Source organism: Thunnus albacares, chromosome 8, assembly GCF_914725855.1.
Source record: "Thunnus albacares chromosome 8, fThuAlb1.1, whole genome shotgun sequence".
NCBI lineage: Eukaryota > Metazoa > Chordata > Actinopteri > Scombriformes > Scombridae > Thunnus > Thunnus albacares.
Window position 1 is genome coordinate 22,269,903 of NC_058113.1, and position 27,997 is coordinate 22,297,899.

Sequence of the window (27,997 nt, forward strand, 5' to 3'; positions counted from 1 at the left end):
AGATGGACCTCTGAATAGAGCTGTTGGAGGGACAGTGATATTCAACACAACGATGACTCCACCAGAAAAACCATTTCTGGCAGTGGCCTGGAGTGTTATTATTAACAATACTGAAAGATTTATCATAACCTCTGGTTCTTCAAACATCACTGGCCCAGAGTATGAAGGCAGGATCACCCTCTACGGATCTACTGGATCTCTGGAGCTCAGGGATCTGACTCTTCATGACAGTGGAAAGTACAGAGTTAACATTATACCACATGGAGGAAACCCAATAACAGGATCCACCGAACTGAAGATATTTGGTGAGCAGATGTTTCACATGAGCAGTAGTTTTAAATGTTGAATGGAGAATATAAATCACAAAAGAATTAAACTTCAAGAGCAATAATGTAATATAATTGACAAGAAATGATTACATTACATGATTCATGTTATCTGTGAAAATTTCGGGGATAGTTTTCTACAGCTAGTGAAATTAGGAGAATAGCAGCTTCATGCCTGAGAAACTTAGCGAAAGGTGCACATATGCAGTATTGCTAGTTTTTCTGACATGCCTGATACGCAAGACAGCAGTTCATTTTATACATTCATGTAGTTGAATCCAATTTAATACAACTGTCATTCAATAAATCCTTACATTATGTGCTAATTAAATTTAGCTTTTGTTGAGATTCAGAATCGAGTGGATTCAGTAATTTGGTAGTTTTGAGACCATATGTTGTGGTGCTGAATTATATTGAACGTTTACTAATAATCCATCACCATAATGTTCAGCCTAAGAAACTACCACAGAGTTGAATCAGTGCCTTAGCGACACAATGTCAACAGAAACTTAAACTGACTTTTCCTTTGACATGTATACTGTAGCATTTTGTTTTTCACTCACAGTGTCAGTCTCCAATGTAACAGCAAATGCCAGCATTTTTTCCACAGTTCAGTGTAAAGGTTACTTGAAGTGTTTTCACATCTGTATTGAGTATGGTTTGTGTATGTCTCGTGAATTACAATTGTGAAACTATATCTGAATGTTACGCTGAGCTAAATGATTCACTACTGTTTTAGTAGCCCCAGAAGCTAATACAAAGCATGAAAATCTAGTCATGAATACTCATCATTGTATCATTAACCTGAGATTTGTTCACTGCTTCTACATTGCTGCTCTCTACTGAGCCTTGCTGCCTTTGTTAGGTAGTAGCAAATATAAAACTACTGTGTTTTTCACCCACAGTGCCAGTCTCCAATGTAAAGGTAGAAGTCAACAACACAGACTTGGTGGAGTTCAACAGCTCTGTCAGTCTGTTCTGCTCATCCTCTGGATCCTCCCTCTCTTTCCTCTGGCTGAACGGCAGCTCTGAGGTTAAACCCAGTGAGAGAGTTCAGCTCACTGATGGAAACTCAACTCTCACTATATTCAGTGTGACCCGCTATGACCAGGGACCGTACAGATGCAAAGCGTCCAATGCTGTCAGTGAAGGCACCAGTGATCCAGTAAATCTTTCCATCAGCTGTGAGTTACTAACTTACTCACTCACTATTTATCTAACAGTATCTGCATGCAAATCTTAGCTTGATTTATATTAGTGCCAAATCTTAGCAAGGTGTGGCCTTATGATACTCTTTGCTGTTTTGAACAATGCATTATGCAGGATAAACTGACAACTGTAGACACTGACTGACTGTACAATTTAATAAAATCCAATAGAACAGGACTGCAGCCCTTTGTGAAACTTAACATGATCACAATGTTTATTTTCAATAGTGTTTTTAATATTCTGGTGTTTCTAATATTTCAAATGTTCTTTTAGAAGCAGCTTTCAATCTAATGACATCTGGTGCAACACAACCACAAATTACAGCACCGTGTATACAAAAACATTATACAGTTAGATTCATTTAAATATTTTTAATCGCAGGGATGGTCTGTTACATTACATTGTGCAGGTGTTTCTTATTTTTTCTGGTGACTAGGTGTATAGTGATGCAGTCGTTCATATTAATGAATTATGAGGCCTCAAACTGTGTCAAGCTGTTTGACTCAGTTATTTCTCATGATACTATGATTATAAATTGGCTGTTTTTGCTCCCCACATTCAGTTGGCCCAGAAAACATTAATTTATCTCCAACACAAGAATACTATGTGGAAGGGTCAAACATCAGCCTGTCCTGCTCAGCTGCCTCCAGACCCCCTGCTCAGTTTCAGTGGTTTCTGAATGGAGTCAAGCTGTCTGATACTGGACCAGAGCTCACCCTGATTAACATTCGGGAGAGTCAGAGTGGGAACTACAGCTGTCAAGCCTTTAACAACAATACTCTGAGATATCAAACATCTCAGCCTTCAGCTATAACTGTAGTGGCTAAGTTTGAGTAAAACATCTGTGTTTATTTATTTGTTGTGTCTGTCACCTGCTATTAACATTGTGTCAAAGTACCAATAATACATATTTCTCTGTGATAATAGGACACAGCGGTTTTATTGTCCTGGCAAGTTCAAGTCAAGCCCAAGTCTGTCTCAACTGTTACATTCTTTATAAACACATAACAAGTTAAAATACACGTTTTTTTATTTCCTTTAATGCGGACCATTACAATGACATACAGTGAATGGTTGTGCTAAATATTTGTGGTTTAAAAGAGGAGAAACACTAATAACATCTGTACATAAAGTACATTCCCGTACTAGACACTCGTCATTCAAATAGTGATATTGCAAACTTTGCTCTTACAGAGATAACGAGGAGGTCTCAGAATAAAAAATGTTTGAGGTGGTACCAAATTCCTGTTTGTCTGATGTGGTCAAAAGTAGAACAAGCTGACGTTAGTTTTGGTACACAAATTTAGGACAATCATGAAGATAATCACAATCATCAGCAACAATAAGCATTGCACTACTGCAAGTACTGAGGACAGTGTTGTTTATTAGGCCATGGGAGCAGTTTCTACCAAATGATTAAAATAAAACACGCAGAGTGTGTGGAACAGCTGAACTAGTCCTCTCTAGTGCTTTTACCTTTCAATCTTAAGGCAATCAAGTCTCAAAGATCCAAGTCTGACTGAAGAAAAGTCCAAGTCAAGTCTCAATTCAACAGCTCTGATACTGGACTGGAAAGTATTTATTACTTGCACTAGATGTGTATTGTCTGATCGTATGGTTGTTGTGTTTAAATGTTAAACAAGTAGTAGGAGAAGAATGGAAACACAATCTTTAAGTAGATACAGTTGTTTCTATAATGGCACTGACACCAGTCAGAGATGAAACTTTTCTCCACAGTTTAGTGTAGAAGTTACGTGAAGTGTTTTCACATCTGTGTTGAGCATGGTTTGTGTTTGTCTAGTGAATAACAATTGTGAAACTATATCTGAATGTTACGCTGAGCTAAATGATTCACTACTGTTTTAGTAGCCCCAGAAGCTAATACAAAGCATGAAAATCTAGTCATGAATACTCATCCTTGTATCATTAACCTGAGATTTGTTCCCTGCTTCTACATTGCTGCACTCTACTGAGCCATGCTGCCTTTGTTAGGTAGTGGCAAATATAAAACTACTGTGTTTTTCACCCACAGTGCCAGTCTCCAATATAAAGGTTAATGTCAGCAGCACAGACTTGGTGGAGTTCAACAGCTCTGTCAGTCTGTCCTGTTCTTCTTCTGGATCCTCCCTCTCTTTCCTCTGGCTGAACGGCAGCTCTGAGGTTACAGCCAGTGAGAGAGTTCAGCTCACTGATGGAAACTCAACTCTCACTATATCCAGTGTGACCCGCTATGACCAGGGACCATACAGCTGCAAAGTGTCCAATGCTGTCAGTGAAGACACCAGTGATCCAGTAAATCTTTCCATCAGCTGTGAGTTACTAACTTAGTCACTCACTATTTATCTAACAGTATCTGCATGCAAATCTTAGCTTGATTTATATTAGTGCCAAATATTAGCAAGGTGTGGCCTTATGATATTCTTTGCTGTTCTGAACAATGCATTATGCAGGATAAACTGACAACTGTAGACACTGAATGACTGTACGATTTAATAAAATCCAATAGAAGAGGCCTTCAGCCCTTTGTGAAACTTAACATGTTCACAATGTTTATTTTCAATAGTGTTTTTAATATTCTGGTGTTTCTAATATTTCACATGTTCTTTTAGAAGCAGCTTTCAATCTAATGACATCTGGTGCAACGCAACCACAAATTACAGCATTGTGTATAGAAAAATATTATACAGTTAGTGTCATTTAAATATTTTTTATGGCAGAGCTGTTACATTACATTGTGCAGGTGTTTCTATTTTTTCTGGTGACTAGGTGTATAATGATGCAGTTGTGCATATTGATGAATTATGAGGCCTCACACTGTGTCAAGCTGTTTGACTCAGTTATTTCTCATGATACTATGATTATAAATTGGCTGTTTCTGCTCCCCACATTCAGTTGGCCCAGAAAACATTAATTTATCTCCAACACAAGAATACTATGTGGAAGGGTCAAACATCAGCCTGTCCTGCTCAGCTGCCTCCAGACCCCCTGCTCAGTTTCAGTGGTTTCTGAATGGAGTCAAGCTGTCTGATACTGGACCAGAGCTCACACTGATTAACATTCAGGAGAGTCAGAGTGGGAACTACAGCTGTCAAGCCTTTAACAACAAAACTCTGAGATATCAAACATCTCAGCCTTCAGCTATAACTGTAGTGGGTAAGTTTCTGTAAAAGGTTGTGTACATGGTGATATAGGCAAAACAAACGCACAAAAAAATATTGGATTCAATCATCAGCTTGTGACAGTGGAAGTTTGACATTGTATATACAGTACTCGAATCAGTATTCACTCTCCAAGGTTATACTCTGTATATTACAGTGTTCTAATATAATATATAAAGAAATCTGAAGCATCTAGTGTTACAGGATCGGCGTAATGTCTTAGATATTAACAATAGTAGGGTTTCATTTCAATCCACAGATGCTGACATAGAATTTTTTTTTTTTTCTGGTATTAACCCCAAAGCCTGATGTTAATAGTATATTGAAATACCCATGATAGGTACTTATTGGTGGTGAACATACATATATAGCACCCAGCTCTATTTAAGTCCTTCATCACAAGATCAAGTAAAGCCCAAATCTGTCAGAGCAAGATAAGTTTCAGGATATCATAACCAAATAACAAGTGAGGATGTAAGCAGCTCATTGTATTCTGTTCATTATTTCTTGAACCAAACTTGGCTGCCCATTAGCCAACATGTGTGCTGTCTGCTATCTTATTTGTTATATTGCTCCAGAATGTTACTATGTCAAAATTTAGGCAATCACGTCTTAAAGCCGTCCAAGTCAAGTCGCAAATCCTAATTTTTCTCACTTGAAGTTAAATATGTCCAGCCATGAATATTCAACATGGTATATTTAAAATGGGATTCATTTCCTAGCCTTTAATATAATATAAATACAATTGCTTATAATCTCATTAACATTCAGAAAAGTCAGATTTGTAACTACAACTGACAGGCCTTTAAAAACAGAACTCTGAGATATGAAACATCTCAGCACTCAGTTGTCTCTATACTGTGTAATTTGGATTAAACAGGTTGTGTGGATACAGTAGTGATATAGGTGATATACTGTATGTCCACTGGCATAATTTATAGGTGGGCAAAGTAAATTCATCATTATTTCTGTATCCTTTGCAGTAAAATAATAATGGAAAAACATATCTTACACACCTCTGAATTTAACATTTCAATACTTGACCCTGCAGGCTAACCTCTTTCACCTCCTGTTTTTTCTAATGCCATAATGTGAAGTTGAAAATATGAAAATGTCACTCCAATTAAAAATGTATATGTTTTAACTTATAATTTAAGGATTTCATGCTCCATTGAGACTCTCATACCACAATATTTGGCTGAATGGAAACAAATAACATGAAAAAGGTTACAAGTGTTGTAACTATTGACTGCTTGAGTCAATGTTGGAGGATCTTTTGATTTTGATATAACTGTTATGGTCTCCATTATTCAGTGTAGTGAAGTCAATTCTATGTCAAAAACAAGGACATTTGCCAGTGTCCTTGTTTTTATATAAGACTTTGGGATGTTCAAGACTGTAAATGTTAAATGAACTCATTCAACCTTTATGTTACTTTTGTTTTCACACAAAATCCTTCATGTTTTGCCCAACAGAGAGAATTTCTAGTGTTAATATCACATCAATAGACGAAATGATTGAGGGGAACTCTGTCAACCTAACCTGCGATGGTGCTGGCGCTGACTTTACCAGAGAGTGGATGAAGGACGGCTCCTCACTGACTCTGGTTGACAACATGACACTTTACGACGAGAACAGAGTGTTGTCTTTTCTCTCTCTGAAGAAAACAGACAGTGGAGAATATTTGTGTAATATCAGCAACCCCGTCAGCTTTGATGAAGCTAAATACAGCATGGTTGTTAACTGTAAGTAACATACAGTGCAGTATATATAGCCCTGTAACAAATGATTTTTAAGTCAATTATTTAGCAAGTTTTCTATTCTTTATTAGTTTTTTTCCCCAATCAATGTACTGTGTAAAAAACACATTATTTGTGCTGATGTAAGAACTTTCCAAGTATTTGTTTTCAGATGGACCAGAGGATGTTCAAATCACAGGACAAAATTGGATAAACGTTGGAGAGACCTTAAACTTAGCCTGCTCTGCTGCATCCACACCATCTGCCAGTTACACCTGGTTACTGAACGGGATAGAGATATTAAACAATTCTCCTGTGTTCACTAAAAACATGACTGAACTTTCTGACAGTGGCAACTACACCTGTCAAGCACTGAATAATAAAACTGGGAGAACATCATCTGCAGAACATCAATTGTCTGTAACAGGTATGTAGATTTTGTTAATTGCAGATTTTAACTCTTTGACATTACGACTAACATACAATGTTATACCTCTAATAATGTGAAGAGTAGCAGGCTTCCTAAAGATACTACTTACAGTTTTTATTACTATCAACTAAATACAAATAAATTAATCTGTAATAGCATGTTTGCTAAAGCAACATGCCACACGAGCATTCAGCAACAGCAACATGAAACTTCTCTTGCCAAAGGACGTGTCAAGGCCTCAGTCTCTGTACTAAACAAATAGGCATTGATAATTGTAAAATCACATAAAGGGAGACGTTGTTGTATGCTTTGTATCTACAGGCATGTTGAGATGATGAGACAGTTCCAGTTCACAAAATGGTGTAAAACTATGATCTCATCTCTCTTAAATTTTTACCTTCCCAGAGGAAACACTTCTATGTGGAGCTGGTTGCATCGCTGGATCAGTAGTAGCATGTTGTGCCGCCGTTGGTGGAGCTGTTGGTGGAGGATTCTACTTTTTTAAAAAACAGTAAGTGGTAAACAGCTTTGAGATATAAGATGGCAGCATTTTTGTTTTGTTTTGGGTTTTTTTGGAGGGGTGGGGGGGTTGACAAGCAGTGACACTATCAGAGGATTTGTGCTGCTTCTGACATTGTATGACATTTAGGAGACACTCCTAACAAATATGATCAGCAAAACTAATTTAATATAATCGGAAGCAGATAAAAGTGCTTACCTAATCATTCAGTGTATAATACTGTTATTATTATCATTATGTTTGCAAAAAGTCAGATAATGCATTTCTGATGTCTGTTTTACATAGTAATGGTCCATTAACTCTCTAAACAGGATGGAACAAATCTCTAATGGGATCACCTCCTCCGGAACAGGTAAGTGTAATGCAAGATTTTATGTGTTTGTGATCAAGAAAAGTCAAAGGGAGTAGATGCAAAAAGATTGTGTGTATGTATTCATTTTATGTATTTGTATATTTATACAGTATTATTTACCCTCAGAATTGAATTGTTGTAAGTATTGTTTATTTCTTGTGTTTTAAAGGAGGTGAAGGTTTGGACAACACAGCATTCTCTGGAGATCAGGTAATGTGGGTTTAGTGGGTTTACATGCACTTAAGTAACCGGGTTACTCAAAGAAATCAGGTGTAGATATGCAGGTAATCAGAGAACGTGTTTGCATGCCAAACTCAGTGCCTAAACGATTCTTAATTAGTTCTCCTACCAAAATATATGCAAAGATTGGTCAGACAAATTGACATGTATGCATGAATCTGAATGCATATGAATCCAAATGATGATGGAGTCATGTTTTATATATGGTATGTCATGAAACATCAGTGAACAATGACACAAGATTCTAAAGGAATAAATAAAATTGGATATATTTAAAGTTCCTCATATATGGCTGTAATAAAGAGATGATTTTATCACAGTGTATAATATGATATATAAGTACATGTTATGCCTCTGTTGAGTATTAGAAGCATAAAATGCCAAAAGCAAAAATTCTGTAGTTCACACAAACCTTCATTTATTATTAAGACATTTGTAATAATATAACAGTGAGCTGCAAGTAAATCTGCATGAAATAATAAAAATATACTGTTCGCAGAATCTTGATGGACATAAAAGATGATAAAGTCTTTAATGTGAATGCTTAATGCTTAGTTTGATTTAAAGAGGCTCCCTTCCCCCATCAGTCAGACTCCTCCAGGACCTGTGTTCACCACAATAAGACAATCAGACTTTGAACCCGGAAGATTTTCAGCTCACACAATGCAGTGGCAGCATATATGTGTCTCATCACCACATAGCAACAGCTTTCGTGTTTATGGTTGTGCTTGTTTTTGGTACTATAAACCAAATATTTGTTTTACTGTTAATATTTTATCTCTTGAGTTAGCTTTTATGGAATTAGAGAGATTATCTTATGCCCCAAACTTTAATCAAAACTGTTGTCTAATATTTTTTCCCTCCCCCCTTCTTTTTATTAGGAGCTGAAATATGCAGCCATCAGATTTCCCCAAAACCAGGATGATGGGACAGTCCTGCAGGAGCTACAGAATAACAAAACAGAATATGCTCAGATCCAAGGGAACGGCAATCCTGCTCCTGCGATGATGAACACATACAGCGAATGAAGATGGCAGTTTCTCAGTATAGTGCTGACGGTGCACAAGTCTTTGCTCAAGTCCACGAGAACTGACCACAGCAGGATATGATGGATCATCTAATGAGGTCAGACTGAAGATAGAACCTGCACTCTCTGCTCCTTTATGGATGATAATTTGGATTTGGGTTTACCTAGACAAACCACTTTTGCAGTGGTTAATGATCAACCTGTTATTGCCATGACTGAGGTTGTAAAGCACAATGATGCCCTTTTAGTTTGGATACACATAATAGCTTTCATTTCCCTTTTGTATGGGGATAGTCTGTTTGCTTGAGCATAATGTTTGACACCTCTCTGGCATCATATTTGACTCCACACGTATACTATGATAACTCCAATGAAATTCCAGTTTGCAGCTTGTCAGTTTTGGATACATTTTTTGTATATATTTCATATCGTACAAATGGAAAAATATCAGTTATTTAATAATATTTTATTTATGTTTCAGTGGTATTTGTCATGACATGGATGCTCCTTGATATCAATGGAGCTTGTTAATTGAGGTTATCATAACAAGACTAAACTATTATGACCCTGTTGTGGTGGAAATACGTACAGTGTCTTATCTATTGGTCCAAAGGAACCTTTGTAATTTAATTTTATGATAGTAAAGTTAAACTTTATTATTCCACGAAGGGAAGGTCTGCAGCCACAATAATCCAAAACAAAATCATAATACAGTAACAAGGGATTTCTCTCTGATCCCACTGAAATTAAAGAAAAAAATACTTGAAGTTGAGGGAATGTCAAAGTGATGTCCAGTGGTTATTTGTTGGACATCTTCACGGATGAGATGGCTTGAATCTTAAAGTCTTTCCAGCAGGTATGAAGAAACTTTTGCCTAGAAATATCTCAATTGTCAGAGATGATTAGAGTAATTCAGGTCATGTTTATTGTAAATGTCAGTAAAATGTGTGATTTGATAAGATAATAAGGTACTTTATCTTTTAGCACATCACCCTGAAGGCCTCGAGGCAACACGGAAGTTATTCAGATTAGTGAAATAATGCAAATGGAAAGGAGAGGCTAGTTTATATCATCACATACACCTAAGTGTATAAATAATATCTATTCAAAACCTAATATAACTGAATGTCACACCTGTAGACAATCCAACTTTCATAAAGACATTTGTTAATTACATTATATAATGTAAAGTATCATAGTCTAAGGAGTTAGACATACCTGTATTGATTTTTGAATTTTCCTGGTAGATTTTTTGACCAATTTTTTGAACAAGGGTCAGCGATCAGTGTTGCACAATACATTTAATTGAATCATTGTAGATACAAAGATTTAAGAAATGAGCCCTCTTATAAAACAATGATTTGTTTTATGTTCATTACAAATGAGATGAAGAGAATGAAGATGAAGTCTCCCGAACAGAGCTTGGTGTTGTGAATTATGCCCTGTGAAGATTTAATGAGTAACTAATAGAGGGAGGGGCCCCCTGTTAGTTACTCATTACCCCCTGTTAGTAACTCATCATCATTACTCATTACTACAAACTCCCTGTGAATTATTCACATGTTTGATTTCATGTGCATTAGGAGGAAGTTCGTTTTTGACAAACTTAACTTTTCACATCTCAGTATTTCTCTATTCTGATGTGGTTACCAGTATCCTGTGAACACTTAGTGCAGTATGTTTTCTGTTCATCCTGAATATAGCCTTCCTCCTATAGCCTTCCCCTTATAACCTTCCCCTTATAGCCTTCCTCTGGTGTGGCATGTTATGCTTCAAGCCGCCAGTGTGATGAATGTTTCACCAGGTGTTGTTGTGTGCTGTTGCATGTAAAGTGTTATGGTGAATTTCCCTGTGATGTACAATGCTGTGAAAATTTCCCCCCAGGAACAATAAAGTCTAACTGATTAACTAAGAGGAAGTTCAGTGCCCTCACTCCAGATCTGTCTCCTACAAGACATAAATGGTCCTATTTAGTGCACTATAAATAATTATTATTATTACCATATTACCATCTGTTTGACAGCAGGATTCACTGTGTGTCATTGAATCTCTTCAAATAGTTGAAACAGTGATAACACCCAAAAAGGAAATGAGAAAAAAACTTGTTTTACTCTCCCTGTAGCAAATGACAATTTCATTAAACTGGTAAAGGCTGCTTTCATGCTTGCTTACTTGACAAAAGTCTAACCTTGAAAGAAAATAAAAATAAAAACCAGAAAACCTGTAAATGTGCTCAGAAAGGAGGAGGAAGGAGTTGTAGGTAAATTATATGAAATGTAAATCCATTTCCAGGAATGACACTGCATTTAAATTACAGCAATAAATTCAAAGTTCAATCTACTTCAATAAAAGTGCATGGAAGTACTGTGTTAATGAACAAATGCCATAAATCATTATTTTTCCATTATGCTCTTAGATGCCTTAATCAAAGTTAAAGCGAGACAACTCTAAAGAGACTTAATATTTTCTCTCAGATATAGATTGGAGGTTTCATCTTAGATACAGACATTATTTACTGACTTGTGCCATAGGTAATTAGTTTGCATTCACATCTTATGACCAGCTGACAAAAAGCTGATTATATTATATTATAAATATATAAATATTATTGAAACAAAGAGGATGTATTTAGGACTCAAATTTTATATCCCATTAAATTAATACCTATTTCTAGCCCTTCAAATGGGCTGTTGTAATAAAAAACATTCAGGCCATTACATTGTAAATATTACTTTATTTAAAATAATAATAATAATGTCACGTCCTACCAGGACTTTTTCTGTTTTTTGGACTGTTTGTGTTTTTGTTCTTTTGACTTTCTTGGTTTTTGTTATCCTTCTGATGCCCTCAGACTTTTTCTGTTTTTAGTTGGAGTTTTTGAGGGGCTCTTTCATTTGTGTTGCTTTTGTTTCCTGGTTTTGGTTTTCTCTGTTCCCTTGTGTGTTCCTCCTGTGTTTTTTGTGTCACCTGTTTGTTTACTTTAGTTCCTGTTTTATTTTGTAATATTTCCTCCTTGTGTCTGGTCACTTTACTTCCTGTGTTTGATTATTTCATGTGTCTCACCTGTGTCTCGTTTCTCTCACCTGTGTTTCATTTGCAATCACTTCCTGTGTATTTATAGTCCAGTGTTCAGTTCGGTCTTTATTGAGTTGTCTGCTTCTGTCCTGCTTCTGTCCTGCTTCTGTCCTGCTTCTGTCCTGCTTCTGTCCTGCTTCTGTCCTGCTTCTGTCCTGCTTCTGTCCTGCTTCTGTCCTGCTTCTGTCCTGCTTCTGTCCTGCTTCTGTCCTGCTTTTGTTCAATGTTCCTGTGTTTCCTGCGTTCTGGTTTATTCCGATGACTTTTTGCTTTTTCATTAAAAAATATCTGCATCGGATTGTCCCTGCCTACCGTCTCTGCATTTGGGTCCACCTGCTCCACTCACTCAACCTGACAAATAATAATAACTTTATTTATATAGCACTTTTCAAAAACAAGTTACAAAGTGCTTTACAAGGACATAAAAAAGAGAAATTACCAGATAAATAATAAAGAAAAGTAGAACTGATACAGTAATAATGACAAGTGAGGTATGAATTACTAAAACACAGTAAAAACAGAAGAATTACCGATTCAAGAGAAAGCAATTCTGAAAAAGTGCATTTTCAGGAGAGATTTAAAAGAAGAAACAGAGCTAGCCTGCTTGATCTCCTCCAGCAGGTCGTTCCAGAGCCGTGGGACCTAGACTCCAAAGGTTCGATCTCCTCTGGTTTTTAGCCTTGACCTATACTAGCAGACCTCTGCCTGAGAATCTCAGGCTACATTCAGGCTTGTAAGGGCTCAGTAAGTCAGTGATATAATCAGGGGCCAACCCCAAACATGCTTTAAAAGCAATCATTAAATTTTTAAAATCAATTCTATAACGTATAGATAACCAGTGTAGAGATGCTAAAATAGGTGTTATATGGACTCTTCTATTGGATTTTGAGTAGTCTTGCTGTACTATTTTGAACTAGTTGTTGTTTGGGGAGGTTTTATTGAGTGAGACAAGACAAACGGAGAGAATGAATGGGATATTTCTTTAAAGAAGTGAATTGGAACAGGAAATCATCCTCCAGTGAACAGGAGGATGATTTCATTTTAGTAATGACATTGGTTTGAATGCAACATGCGATCCTTAAATTATATGTTAAAACATGTAAATTTTCAATTTTCAATTGGAGTGACATTTTCATATTTTCAACTTCACATTATGGCATTAGAAAAAAAACAGGAAGTGAAAGTGGTTGCTCTGCAGGGTCAAGCATTCAAATGTTAAATTCAAAGGTGTGTAAGATGTGTATTTTCTTGATTATTTTACTGCAAAGGATACAGAAATGATGATGAATTTACTTTGCCCACCTACAAATTATGCCAGTGGACAGTATATCACCTATATCACTACTGTATCCACACAACCTGTTTAATCCAACTTACACAGTACAGAGACAACTGAGTGCTGAGATGTTTCATATCTCAGAGTTCTGTTTTTACAGGCCTGTCAGTTGTAGTTACCACTTTGACTTGTCTGAATGTTAAAAAGATTATAAGCACTGGTACACTGATCAGACAGCAGTTCTCTATTCAGAAGCCACATAAACTGAGCAGAGGGTCTGGGGACAGCTGCCGTTCAGCCAGAGGAAAGAGAGATATGATCCAGAGGAGGAGCAGAACAGTCTGACAGAGCTGTTGAACTCAACCAAGTCTGTTCTGCTGACTTTTACCTTTACATTGGAGACTGGCACTGTGGGTCCTATTATTTGTTTAACATTTAAACACAACAACCATACGATCAGACAATACACATCTAGTGCAAGTAATAAATACTTTCCAGTCCAGTATCAGAGCTGTTGAATTGACACTTGACTTGGACTTTTCTTCAGTCAGATTTGGATATTTGAGACTTGATTGCCTTAAGATTGAAAGGTAAAAGCACCAGAGAGGACTAGTTCAGCTGTTCCACACACTCTGCGTGTTTTATTTTTATCTTCTGGTAGAAACTGCTCCCATGGCCTAATAAACAACACTGTCCTCAGTACTTGCAGTAGTGCAATGCTTATTGTTTCTGGACCATACAGTTTATTTTGCCTGAACAGTTGAGACAGACTTGGACTTGACTTGAACTTGCCAGGACAATAAAACCACTGTGTCCTATTATCACAGAGAAATATGTATTATTGGTACTTTGACACAATGTTAATAGCAGGTGACACGGACACAACAACAACAAGGCTGATGTTTGACCCTTCCACATAGTATTCTTGTGTTGGAGATAGCATTAAATCAATGTTTTCTGGGCCAAATGAATGTGGGGAGCAGAAACAGCCAATTTATAATCATAGAATCATGAGAAATAACTGAGTCAAACAGCTTGACACAGTTTGAGGCCTCATAATTCATTAATATGAACGACTGCATCACTATACACCTAGTCACCAGAAAAAATAGACACACCTGCACAATGTAATGTAACAGAACAATCCTGCGATAAAAAATATTTAAATGACACTAACTGTATAATGTTTTTGTATACATGTTGCTGTAATTTGTGGTTGTGTTTTGCACCAGATATCATTAGATTGAAAGCTGCTTCTAATAGAACATTTGAAATATTAGAAACACCAGAATATTAAAAACACTATTGAAAATCAACATTGTGAACATGTTAAGTTTCACAAAGGGCTGCAGGCCTCTTCTATTGGATTTTATTAATTCGTACAGTCATTCAGTGTCTACAGTTGTCAGTTTATCCTGCATAATGCATTGTTCAAAACAGCAAAGAGTATCATAAGGCCACACCTTGCTAATATTTGGCACTAATATAAATCAAGCTAAGATTTGCATGCAGATACTGTTAGATAAATAGTGAGTGAGTAAGTTAGTAACTCACAGCTGATGGAAAGATTCACTGGATCACTGATGCCTTTATTGACAGCATTGGATACTTTGCATCTGTATGGTCCCTGGTCATAACGGGTCACACTGAATATAGTAAGAGTGGAGTGTCCATCAATGAGCTGAACTCTCTCACTGGGTTTAACCTCAGAGCTGCCGTTCAGCCAGACGAAAGAGAGGGAGGATCCAGAAGAAGAACAGAACAGAATGACAGAGCTGTTGAACTCCACCAAGTCTGTGCTGCTGACTTCTACCTTTACATTGGAGACTGGCACTGTGGGTGAAAAACACAGTAGTTTTATATTTGCTACTACCTAACAAAGGCAGCATGGCTCAGCAGAGTGCAGCAATGTAGAAGCAGTGAACAAATCTCAGGTTAATGATACAATGATGAGTATTCATGGCTAGATTTTCATGGTTTGTATTAGCTTCTGGGGCTACTAAAACAGTAGTGAATCATTTAGCTCAGCATAACATTCAGTTATAGTTTCACAATTGTTATTCACGAGACATACACAAACCATACTCAATACAGATGTGAGAACACTTCAAGTAACCTTTACACTAAACTGTGGAAAAAATGCTGGCATTTGCTGTTGCATTGGAGACTGGCACTGTGGGTGAAAAACAAAATGCTACAGTATACATGTCAAAGGGAAAGTCAGTTTAAGTTTCTGTGGACATTGTGTCGCTAAGGCACTGATTCAACTCTGCGGTAGTTTCTTAGGCTGAACATTATGGTGATGGATCATTAGTAAACGTTCAATATAACTGAGCACCACAACATATGGTCTCAAAACTACCAAATTACTGAATCCACTCGACTCTGACACAATCTCAACAAAAGCTACATTTCATTAGCACATAATGTAAGGATTTATTGAATGACAGTTGTATTAGATTGGATTCAACTACATGAATGTATAAAATTAACTGCTGTCTTGCGTATCAGGCATGTCAGAAAAACTAGCAATACTGCATATGTGCACCTGTCGCTAAGTTACTAATATCTCAGGCATGAAGCTGCTATTCTCCTAATTTCACTAGCAGTAGAAAACTGTCCCCAAAATTTTCACAGATAACATGAATCACGTAATGTAATCATTTCTTGTCAATTATGTTACATTATTGCTCTTAAAGTTTAATTCTTTTGTGATTTATATTCTCCATTCAACATTTAAAACTACTGCTCATGTGAAACATCTGCTCACCAAATATCTTCAGTTCAGTGAATCCTATTATCTGGTTTCCTCCATCTGGTATAATGCTAACTCTGTACTTTTCACTGTCATTAAGAGTCAGATCCCTGAGCTCCAGAGATCCAGTAGATCTGTAGAGGGTGATCCTGCCTTCATACTCTGGGCCAGTGATGTTTGAAGAAGTGGAGGTTATGATAAATCTTTCAGTATTGTTAATAATAACACTCCAGGCCACAACCAGAAATGTTTTTTCTGATGGAGTCAGTGTTGTGTTGAATATCACTGTCCCCCCACAGCTGCATTCAGAGGTCCATCTGACAACACATCAACTCCTTTGGTTAAACCTGGAGGAGACAGTTACATGCTTGAGAAGGACTGAAATCAGTGCACAAAATGAGCCACTGGGACAATTTATTTTATCATAATAAACATAACAAACTTTATATAATAAGACCCCCATAAAGTCAAATCATATGTTTTTCTTATTGTTCCCTCAGTTGGATGTTTGACCTTCACTGTGCGGAGTGATTGTATATACAGTGCTGCTTGAAAGTTTGTGAACCTTATAGAATTTGCTCTATTTCTGCATAAATATGACCTAAAATGTGATCAGATTTCCATCCAAGTCCTTGAATGTTTTCATATGTTGGGGTTTCTGGTTTATTTATATTTCAAATGTTTTGGTCAGTTATGGTATTTATAGTTTTCTGGTACTTTCATGCCAAAAAAATTCTTTCTCAAACAACAACATTGTTTTTTTATATGTTGTTTGCTCCTTAAATTAAGTTGGTCCATATAATATTACTTTGATGGCATTTAAGAATCTGCTTGGTGCAATTTATGTAAGCAAAATTCCATGAAACATCAAAAAACGGATGTTTTACTATTAAAAAACTCATTTGCTCACAATTCATGGCATCTCATTTGGTCAAATCTGAAACCTCTCTTTGTAATCACCCTAACTAAATAGTGCTCTAAAAGCAAGCCTGTCTGTAAAATACTGTAGATGTAATCAGACACTGTAAAACCTTAATATCAACATCAACACTGTGAGCATTTCATCATCAATAACCTGAATAATAAATTAAAGGATGATATTTTAAAAATTGAGACAATATGTGTAAAATTGCCTTTGGTTGTATTAGGTTTTCAAAAACAGATGGAAAAACATTTTAAAGGTGCTGTGTCCAGTGATAAGAGCTCACCTGAGATGACTCCCAGGAGGATGAAATGTGTCACAGCTCTTTCCATTTTATCTGAGGTATTGTCAAGTATGACAAAAAAAGAGAGATTTGTGAGAGAGAAAAGATTTGTGTCAAACTCCTTAACTTTCCCTCAGCTGGTTTCAGTATATGAAGACTGATAAGGAAGTAATGTGTCATTTGAGCTTTCCTGTCATCCTTTAGGTTTAAAAGTTGACCTACATCATTGTGCTGTCAATCATTGATGAAATAGACTATGAACTGTAAAGCAATGCAATGTCAGGTATTTGTTGGATAAAAAGTTCTGTTTTTATTATGAAAAAAGCAGCAGCACAATGCTTTGACATAACTAAATATTCAGTGGTTTATTCAGGGTGGTCTTCCAATGGCTGCCATTTTGCTCTGTATTTTGTGGCTCCGTATGTCCTACTTTATATAGATATATGGGTTGGTTGCCACTCTTGTAGTTCTTCTGACCTTAATAGTATAATATTAAAAGAGTTAGGCACACAGAAGACCTACTCCTTTCATGTAAGTAGACATTCATTTTTAATATTTACACACAGGGGAGAACGAAAGTGATGAAGGTAACAAGTCTGGTATGCGTAACTGCGTCAGCACGTACAGAACGCAACACTTATGAGAACCGTGAAAATCGCGTGGATACGTCATTCTTTCGCAGAGTTTTACCCCAAAAAAGCTGTTTTCAATCACAGTAATGAAATTCACTCAAGCGGTAAATTTTTTTGAAGTTGTGTATTTTGTTTCATGTGTTATAGTCATGATCATTTGACAGATTATTTAGTACATTAACACATCCTGAAGTCTGCCATGTCAGAGTCACGTTTAACTGTCAGGAGTCATTGGTGTGTTTCTTTCATCTCTCTACAGTAACAACAAGCATTTCTTTGATTGGTTGAATTATTCTAACATGAATTATATTTTACTGTAAATCCCTCAATATGATTCAAAGCAGGAATTTAAGAAAAAGCAATGTGTTAATGGGCTCATCTATATAGCTCTGAGAAAAATCCAAATGTGCATCACTGATTGTTAGGTTCTATGCACTAAAAATGAAATGTAGTAATTTTTATTAAGAGGACAAAGGACATAATATATTTGCAATTACATGTTAAAAAGCACATTGTCAGACATTTTTTAAAATAAAAACAAGAATAATATACACAATTCAAGTTTATACCGTTGCGTTACTTTTGACCCACCCGTCTGTTACTTTCGTTGCGACTGACAGGGTCGAAAGTAACAATGTGCAACTTCCGTTCAAAGTCAAATTGTACCAAAGTCATTCCACATTTGTATAAAAGAGCACCTGGTATTGATGGAAGCAGATGTTGTGAGATAAAATACTCAGCATGTAGGATTTGCTGTCGCACTGTACTATCACCTCTAGACTGCCAGCATAAACACAAGAGGGCGATGCTCTTCAACTTTTGGCATGACAGCTTCAGTAGGTTTATCTCACTATGCACATAGTTGGCAACACAATACGTATCAGATCTGGTTTTCTATTTCAAAACTGAGACATGAGTTGTATAATTGCAGATGCCGGAAGATCACATTTGTTAGAACAGTCAGAATTTGATGGTTTTCTCAGCTGTACACATCTCACAAAGACTGACAAATGGATATATTGTCCTTACTTTGTATTGTCTCTGTGACTCTTACAGGTAAGAATCTTGAATATTTGAGTCTTCCTGTTTTGCTGGTCAAAATACATGTTACTTTATTGTCACTTTCAGAAAAGTTGCAGTACCCTTCACTTTTTGTATGAGGAGTTTATAAAACTAGTTAACAGTTACTGCTACTAGGCAACTACTAATACAAATAACTTTATACCACTGCATACTGGTTGCCATTCACTATATGAGTCAATTCTTTTAAGATTTAATTACCTTGTTGTGGTATAATACTTTCATCAAAGGGCACAAACTAAATTCTCCTCATTAAAATGAATAAAGAGGACAGTATGATTTATGACAATCAGCTAAACTTTATTAATTGGCTTGTTTCTGTTTCATGTTTTAAGAGATATAATACTTTGAATTACTTTGAGTAACAGTTTGCATCTGACATGGTTTTTCCACAAGGAAAAGTTCAGTTAAATTGTTAATTATATAAATATGAACATACATGTATAATTATTCACATATTGTCCATTTTAAAAGTTTGACTGCTGGACACAAGACATCTCCTACTTCACTGTAAAGTCCATCATCGGTGTATGTACACTGGGCACTTAAAGTTTCCACTTCAAACTTCTGTAAATTGCATACTGGACCACAATTAGCTCCAAACTAGATTTGATGTCACAAATCATGTTTGTAATTATGTTTGGTGATCACAGAGAAACTTTCCACTTTCAGCAGATGAATGTAAAAACAGATTTCTAGAGTCAAATTCTGCACATATATACAATCAATCTGCACAGTGAAGGTCAAACATCCAACTGAAGGAACAATAAGAAAAACATATGATTTGACTGTATGGGGGACTTTATTATATAACATTTATTATATTTATTATAATAAAGTAAATTGTCCCAGTTGCTCATTTTGTGCACTGATTTCAGTCCTTCTCAAGCATGTAACTGTCTCCTCCAGGTTTAACCAAAGGAGTTGATGTGTTGCCAGATGGACCTCTGAATAGAGCTGTGGGAGGGACAGTGATATTCAACACAACACTGACTCCACCAGAAAAACCATTTCTGGCAGTGGCCTGGAGTGTTATTATTAACAATACTGAAAGATTTATTATAACCTCTGGTTCTTCAAACAACACTGGCCCAGAGTATGAAGGCAGGATCACCCTCTACAGATCTACTGGATCTCTGGAGCTCAGGGATGTGACTCTTAATGACAGTGGAAAGTACAGATTTAACATTATACCAGACGGAGGAAACCTGATAACAGGATCCACCGAACTGAAGATATTTGGTGAGCAGATGTTTCACATGAGCAGTAGTTTTAAATGTTGAATGGAGAATATAAATCACAAAAGAATTAAACTTCAACATAATTGACATTAACTATGTAACATAATTGACATGAAATGATTACATTATATAATTCATGTTATCTGTGAACATTTTGAGCACAGTTTTCTACAGCTAGTGAAATTAGGAGAATAGCAGCTTCACGCCTGAGATATGAATAACTTAGCGACATGTGCACATAATGTTATGCCAAGCTAAATGATTCACTACTGTTTTAGTGTTTTAACCTGAGATTTATTCATTGCTTCTACATGTTGCACTCTGCTGAGCCATGCTGCCTTTGTTAGGTAGTGGCAAATATAAAACAACTGTGTTTTTCACCCACAGTGCCAGTCTCCAATGTAAAGGTAGAAGTCAGCAGCACAGACTTGGTGGAGTTCAACAGCTCTGTCATTCTTGTCTGCTTTTCTTCTGGATCCTCCCTCTCTTTCCTCTGGTTGAACGGCAGCTCTGAGGTTAAACCCAGTGAGAGAATTCAGCTCACTGATGGAAACTCCACTCTCACTATATTCAGTGTGACCCGCTATGACCAGGGACCATACAGATGCAAAGTGTCCAATGCTGTCAGTGAAGGCACCAGTGATCCAGTACATCTTTCCATCAGCTGTGAGTTACTAACTTACTCACTCACTATTTATCTAACAGTATCTGCATGCAAATCTTAGCTTGATTTATATTAGTGCCAAATAATATAATGCAAAGTGTCCAATGCTGTCAGTGAAGGCACCAGTGATCCAGTACATCTTTCCATCAGCTGTGAGTTACTAACTTACTCACTCACTATTTATCTAACAGTATCTGCATGCAAATCTTAGCTTGATTTATATTAGTGCCAAATATTAGCAAGGTGTGGCCTTATGATACTCTTTGCTGTTTTGAACAATGCATTATGCACGCTAAACTGACAACTGTAGACACTGAATGACTGTACAATTTAACAAAATCCAAAAGAGCAGGCCTGCAGCCCTTTGTGAAACTTAACATGTTCACAATGTTTATTTTCAATAATGTTTTTAATATTCTGGTGTTTCTAATATTTCAAATGTTCTATTAGAAGCAGCTTTCAATCTAATGATATCTGGTGTAACACAACCACAAATTACAGCAACATGTATACAAAAACATGTTTCTGCTCCTCACATTTAGTTGGCCCAGAAAACATTAATTTGATGCTATCTCCAACACAAGAATACCATGTGGAAGGGTCAAACATCAGCCTGTCCTGCTCAGCTGCCTCCAAACCCCCTGCTCAGTTTCAGTGGTTTCTGAATGGAGTCAAGCTGTCTGATACTGGACCAGAGCTCACACGGATTAACATTCAGGAGAGTCAGAGTGGGAACTACAGCTGTCAAGCCTTTAACCACAAAACTCTGAGATATCAAACATCTCAGCCTTCAGCTATAACTGTACTGGGTAAGTTTGAGTAAAAAGTTAGTGTACCTTTATTTGTTGTGTCCGTGTCACCTGCTATTAACATTGTGTCAAAGTACCAATAATACATATTTCTTTGTGATAATAGGACACAGCGGTTTGATTGTCCTGGCAAGTTCAAGTCAAGCCCAAGTCTGTCTCAACTGTTACATTCTTTATGAACACATAACAAGTTAAAAACACTAATAACATCTGTACATAAAGTACATTCCTGCACTGGACACTCGTCATTCAAATAGTGATATTGCAAACTTTGCTCTTACAGAGATAATGAGGAGGTCTCAGAATAAAAAATGTTTGAGGTGGTACCAAATGCCTGTTTGTCTGATGTGGTCAAAAGTAGAACAAGCTGACGTTAGTTTCGGTACACAAATTTAGGACAATCATGAAGATAATCACAATCACTAAGTAAATGTACATGTTACAACTGCAAAATCTGGTCGGATCTGGAATTTTGTTGATAAGGAAATGGACGTTCAGACTAACATTTTCATGGAGAATGTAGGTATGGTCAATTAGGCAAAATAAACTGTATGGTCCAGAAACAATAAGCATTGCACTACTGCAAGTACTGAGGACAGTGTTGTTTATTAGGCCATGGGAGCAGTTTCTACCAGATGATTCAAATAAAACACGCAGAGTGTGTGGAACAGCTGAACTAGTCCTTTCTGGTGCTTTTACCTTTCAATCTTAAGGCAATCAAGTCTCAAATATCCAAGTCTGACTGAAGAAAAGTCCAAGTCAAGTGTCAATTCAACAGCTCTGATACTGGACTGGAAAGTATTTATTACTTGCACTAGATGTGTATTGTCTGATTGTATGGTTGTTGTGTTTAAATGTTAAACAAATAGTAGGAGAAGAAGGGAAACACAATCTTTAAGTAGATATAGTTGCTTCTATAATGGCACTGACACCAGTCAGAGATGACACTTTTCTCCACAGTTTAGTGTAGAAGTTACGTGAAGTGTTTTCACATCTGTATTGAGTATGGTTTGTGTAGGTTTGTGTATGTCTAGTGAATAACAACTGTGAAACTATAACTGAATTTTCAGTTATAAGCTAAATGATTCACCACTGTTTTAGTAGCCCCAGAAGCTAATACAAAGCATGAAAATCTAGTCATGAATACTCATCATTGTATCATTAACCTGAGATTTGTTCCATGCTTCTACATTGCTGCACTCTACTGAGCCATGCTGCCTTTGTTAGGTAGTGGCAAATATAAAACAACTGTGTTCTTCACCCACAGTGCCAGTCTCCAATGTAAAGGTAGAAGTCAACAAAACAGACTTGGTGGAGTTCAACAGCTCTGTCAGTCTGTTCTGTTCTTCTTCTGGATCCTCCCTCTCTTTCCTCTGGCTGAACGGCAGCTCTGAGGTTACAGCCAGTGAGAGAGTTCAGCTCATTGATGGAGGCTCCACTCTTAACATAGTCAATGTGGCCCACTATGATCAGGAACCATTCAGGTTTCATGTGTTTAATAATTTCCGTAATGACATCAGTGACCCTGTAAACTTCTCCATCAGCTGTGAGTTCCAACCTGCTATATAGATGCAAACAAAACCGAACTTCAAAGCAGATAATATTATGATGCAGTTATGAACCTTTACACTGACACATTTTCGGTACATTGCTAACATTACTTTTTGGTAAAGTTTTTGCTGGGTTTTATTCCACATATGCAACACTCTGCAGTTGGCCCAGAAAATGAATTTGACGCTATCTCTTTCATAAGAACACTATGTGAAAGGATCAAATGTCCTCAGACTCTCTGCTCAGTTTATGTGGCCTCTGAATAGAGAACTGCTGTCTGATACTGTACCAGTGCTTATAATCTCATTAACATTCAGACAAGTCGGAAGACAAGTTAGAATTACTACATTGTGTGGATACAGTAGTGATATAGGTGATATACTGTATGTCCACTGGCATAATTTGCAGGTGGGCAGAGTAAATTCAATTTTAAAAATAAAAAGACAGACAAGAAACGCATTATTTCTGTATCCTTTGCAGTAAAATAATCAAGAAAAAGACATATCTTACACACCTTTGAATTTAACATTTGAATGCTTGACCTTGCAGGCTAACCTCTTTCCCTTCCTGTTTTTTCTAATGCCATAATGTGAAGTTGAAAATATGAAAATGTCACTCCAAATGAAAATGCACATGTTTAAACATATAATTTAAGGATTTCATGCTCCATTGAGACTCTCATACCACAATATTTGTCTAAATGGAAACAAATAACATGAAAAAGGTTACAAGTGTTGCAACTATTGACTGCTTGAGTCAATGTTGGAGGATCTTTTGATTTTGATATAATTGTTTTCATCTCTATTATTCAGTGTAGTGAAGTCAATTCTATGTCAAAAAGAGGGACATTTCCTAGTGTCCTTGTTTTTATATAAGACTTTGGGATGTTCAAGACTGTAAATGTTAAATGAACTCATTCAACCTTTATGTTACCTTTTTTCACACAAAATCCTTCATGTTTTGCCCAACAGAGAGAATTTCTAGTGTTAATATCACATCAACAGACCAAACGATTGAGGGGAACTCTGTCAACCTAACCTGCGATGGTGCTGGCGCTGACTTTACCAGAGAGTGGATGAAGGACGGCTCCTCACTGACTCTGGTTGTTAACATGACACTTTATGACGAGAACAGAGTGTTGTCTTTTCTCTCTCTGAAGAAAACAGACAGTGGAGAATATTTGTGTAATATCAGCAACCCCGTCAGCTTTGATGAAGCTAAATACAGCATGGTTGTTAACTGTAAGTAACATACAGTGCAGTATATATAGCCCTGTAACACATGATTTTTAAGTCAATTATTTAGCAAGTTTTCTATTCTTTATTAGTTTTTTTCCCCAATCAGTGTACTATGTAAAAACACATTATTTGTGCTGATGTAAGAACTTTCCAAGTATTTGTTTTCAGATGGACCAGAGGATGTTCAAATCACAGGACAAAATTGGATAAACGTTGGAGAGACCTTAAACTTAACCTGCTCTGCTGCGTCCACACCATCTGCCAGTTACACCTGGTTACTGAACGGGATAGAGATATTAAACAATTCTGCTGTGTTCACTAAAGACATGACTGAACTTTCTGACAGTGGCAACTACACCTGTCAAGCACTGAATAATAAAACTGGGAGAACATCATCTGCAGAACATCAATTGTCTGTAACAGGTACGTAGATTTTGTTAATTGCAGAATTTAACTCTTTGACATTGCAACAATTACTTACTTACAATATTATACCTACATAATAATGTGAAGAGTAGCAAGCTTCTTAAAGATATTACTTACAGTTTTTATTACTATCAACTAAATAAAAATAAATTAATCTGTAATAGCATGTTTGCTAAAGCAACATGCCACACGAGCATTCAGCAACAGCAACATGACACTTCTCTTGCCAAAGGACGTGTCAAGGCCTCAGTCTCTGTACTAAACAAATGGGCATTGATAATTGTAAAATCACATAAAGGGAGAAGTTGTTGTATGCTTTTTATCTACAGGCATGTTGAGATGATGAGACAGTTCCAGTTCCCAAAATGGTGTAAAACTATGATCTTATCTTAAATTTTTACCTTCCCAGAGGAATCATTTGCATGTGGAGCTGGTTGCATCGCAGGATCAGTAGTAGCATGTTGTGCCGTTGTTGGTGGAGCTGTTGGTGGAGGATTCTACTTTTTTAAAAAACAGTAAGTGGTAAACAGCTTTGAGATATAAGACGGCAGCATTTTTGTTTTGTTTTGGGTTTTTTTGGAGGGGTGGGGGGGTTGACAAGCAGTGACACTATCAGAGGATTTGTGCTGCTTCTGACATTGTATGACATTTAGGAGTCACTCCTAACAAATATGATCAGCAAAACTAATTTAATATAATCAGAAGCAAATCAAAGTGCTTACCTAATCATTCAGTATATAATACTGTTATTATTATCATTATGTTTGCAAAAAGTCAGATAATGCATGTCTGATGTCTGTTTTACATAGCCCATTAACTCTCTAAACAGGATGAAACAAATCTCTAATGAGATCACCTCCTCCGGAACAGGTAAGTGTAATGCAAGATTTTATGTGTTTGTGATCAAGAAAAGTCAAAGGGAGTAGATGCAAAAAGATTGTGTGTATGTGTGCATTTTATGTATTTGTATATTTATACAGTATTGTTTACCCTCAGAATTGAATCATTGTAAGTATTGTTTATTTCTTGTGTTTTAAAGGAGGTGAAGGCTTGGACAACACAGCATTCTCTGGAGATCAGGTAATGTGGGTTTAGTGGGTTTACATGCACTTAAGTAACCGGGTTACTCAAAGAAATCAGGTGTAGATATGCAGGTAATCAGAGAACGTGTTTGCATGTCAAACTCAGTGCCTAAACAATTCTCAATTAGTTCTCACACCAAAATATATATAAAGATTGCTCAGACAAATTGACATGTATGCATGAATCTGAATGCATATGAATCCAAATGATGATGGAGTCATGTTTTATATATGGTATGTCATGAAACATCAATGAACAATGACACAAGATTCTAAAGGAATAAGTAAAATCGGATATGTTTAAAGTTATATATGGTTGTAATAAAAAGATGATTATTATCACAGTGTATAATATGATATATAAGTACATATTATGCCTCTGTTGAGTATTAGAAGCATAAAATGCCAAAAGCAACAATTCTGTCGTTCACACAAACCTTCATTTATTATTAAGACATTTGTAATAATATAACAGTGAGCTGCAAGTAAATCTGCATGAAATACTAAAAATATACTGTTAGCAGAATCTTAATGGAAATAAAAGATGATAAAATCTTTAATGTGAGATTATTTTTATAGTCTGTTATTACACAGTATATTTTATTTATTTAATGTTTATTTGTATAGGAACAAGTATGAACTAATGCCACATACCACAGCAGCTAGTTTGCGATGTCTGTCCCTAGATGGGCCTTTTGAAATACTTAAAACTCAACACTAAAATACATATGGAACTGCACAAAACACAAAACTCAAGATTACATACAGTATACATACATTAAAGTATACAGTGACCAGTCTGTGATCAGGTTTACTTAGTTTGATTTAAAGAGGCTCCCTTCCCCCATCAATCAGACTCCTCCAGGACCTGTGTTCACCACAATAAAACAATCAGACTTTGAACCTGGAAGAAGATTTTCAGCTCACACAATGCAGTGGCAGCATATATGTGTCTCATCACCACATAGCAACAGCTTTTCATGTTTATGGTTGTGCTTGATTTTGGTACTATAAACCAAATATTTGTTTAACTGTTAATGTTTTATCTCTGAAGTTAGCTTTTATGAGAGATTAGAGAGATTATCTTATGCCCCAAACTTTAATCAAAACTGTTGTCTAATATTTTTCCCTCCCCCCTTTTCTTTTACTAGGAGCTGAAATATGCAGACATCAGTTTTCCCCAAAACCAGGATGATGGGACAGTCCTGCAGGAGCTACAGAATAACGCAACAGAATATGCTCAGATCCAAGGGAACAGCGATCCTGCTCCTGCATCCTCCATTCCTAGCTATGATGAACACATACAGCGAATGAAGATGGCAATTTCTCAGTATAGTACTGATGGTGCACAAATCTTTGCTCAAGTCCACGAGAACTGACAACAACAGGATATGATGGATCATCTAATGAGGTCAGGCTGGAGGCCAGAACCTGCACTTCCCTCTCTGCTCCTTTATGGATGATAATTTGGACTTGTGTTTACCTAGACAAACCACTTTTGCAGTGGTTAATGATCAACCTGTTATTGCCATGACTGAGGTTGTAAAGCACAATGATGCCCTTTTAGTTTGGATACACATAATAGCTTTCATTTCCCTTTTGTATGGGGACAGTCTGTTTGCTTGAGCATAATGTTTGACACCTCTCTGGCATCATATTTGACTCCTCACGTATACTATGATATCTCCAATGAAATTCCAGTTTGCAGCTTGTCAGTTTTGGATAAATTTTTTGTATATATTTTATATCATACAAATGAAAAAATATAAGTTATTTAATAATATTTTATTTATGTTTCAGTGGTATTTGTCAGGACATGGATGCTCCTTGATATCAATGGAGCTTGTTAATTGAGGTTATCATAACAAGACTAAACTATTATGACCTTGTTGTGGTGGAAATATATACAGTGTCTTATCTATTGGTCCAAAGGAACCTTTGTAATTTAATTTTATGATAGTT

General features: G+C 36.5%; 3 protein-coding genes across 4 annotated transcripts; 2 read left to right on the forward strand and 1 right to left on the reverse strand.

Moving 5' to 3' along the window:
- Positions 1-52: 52 nt before the first annotated feature.
- On the forward strand, positions 53-27,990 carry LOC122987287 (carcinoembryonic antigen-related cell adhesion molecule 5-like). Its single transcript, XM_044359080.1, has 12 exons — positions 53-305; positions 1,232-1,510; positions 2,098-2,368; positions 2,463-2,506; positions 3,568-3,846; positions 4,428-4,688; positions 6,169-6,438; positions 6,605-6,859; positions 7,268-7,373; positions 7,694-7,734; positions 25,993-26,033; positions 27,187-27,990. The coding sequence occupies exons 1-12, from the start codon at positions 53-55 to the stop codon at positions 27,412-27,414; spliced, it is 2,328 nt and encodes a 775-aa protein (XP_044215015.1). The 3' UTR covers positions 27,415-27,990.
- On the reverse strand, positions 14,187-17,361 carry LOC122987113 (carcinoembryonic antigen-related cell adhesion molecule 8-like). The gene is given in 5 exon segments (XM_044358775.1): positions 14,187-14,323; positions 14,912-15,185; positions 16,123-16,395; positions 16,398-16,454; positions 17,316-17,361. Coding segments are annotated over 5 exon segments (783 nt in total). The 3' UTR covers positions 14,187-14,190.
- LOC122987114 (carcinoembryonic antigen-related cell adhesion molecule 1-like) lies at positions 18,358-25,448 on the forward strand. Of its 2 annotated transcripts, none has more exons than XM_044358776.1 (5): positions 18,358-19,000; positions 19,934-20,266; positions 24,261-24,530; positions 24,874-24,954; positions 25,363-25,431. In XM_044358776.1, exons 1-4 carry the CDS (start codon positions 18,955-18,957, stop codon positions 24,897-24,899), a joined length of 675 nt encoding a protein of 224 aa, XP_044214711.1. In that variant the 5' UTR covers positions 18,358-18,954; the 3' UTR covers positions 24,900-24,954; positions 25,363-25,431. The 2 variants fall into 2 exon arrangements, with proteins under 2 accessions (XP_044214711.1, XP_044214712.1); XM_044358777.1 differs by having other exon boundaries at positions 18,359-19,000; positions 24,874-24,950; positions 25,363-25,448.
- Positions 27,991-27,997: the final 7 nt, after the last annotated feature.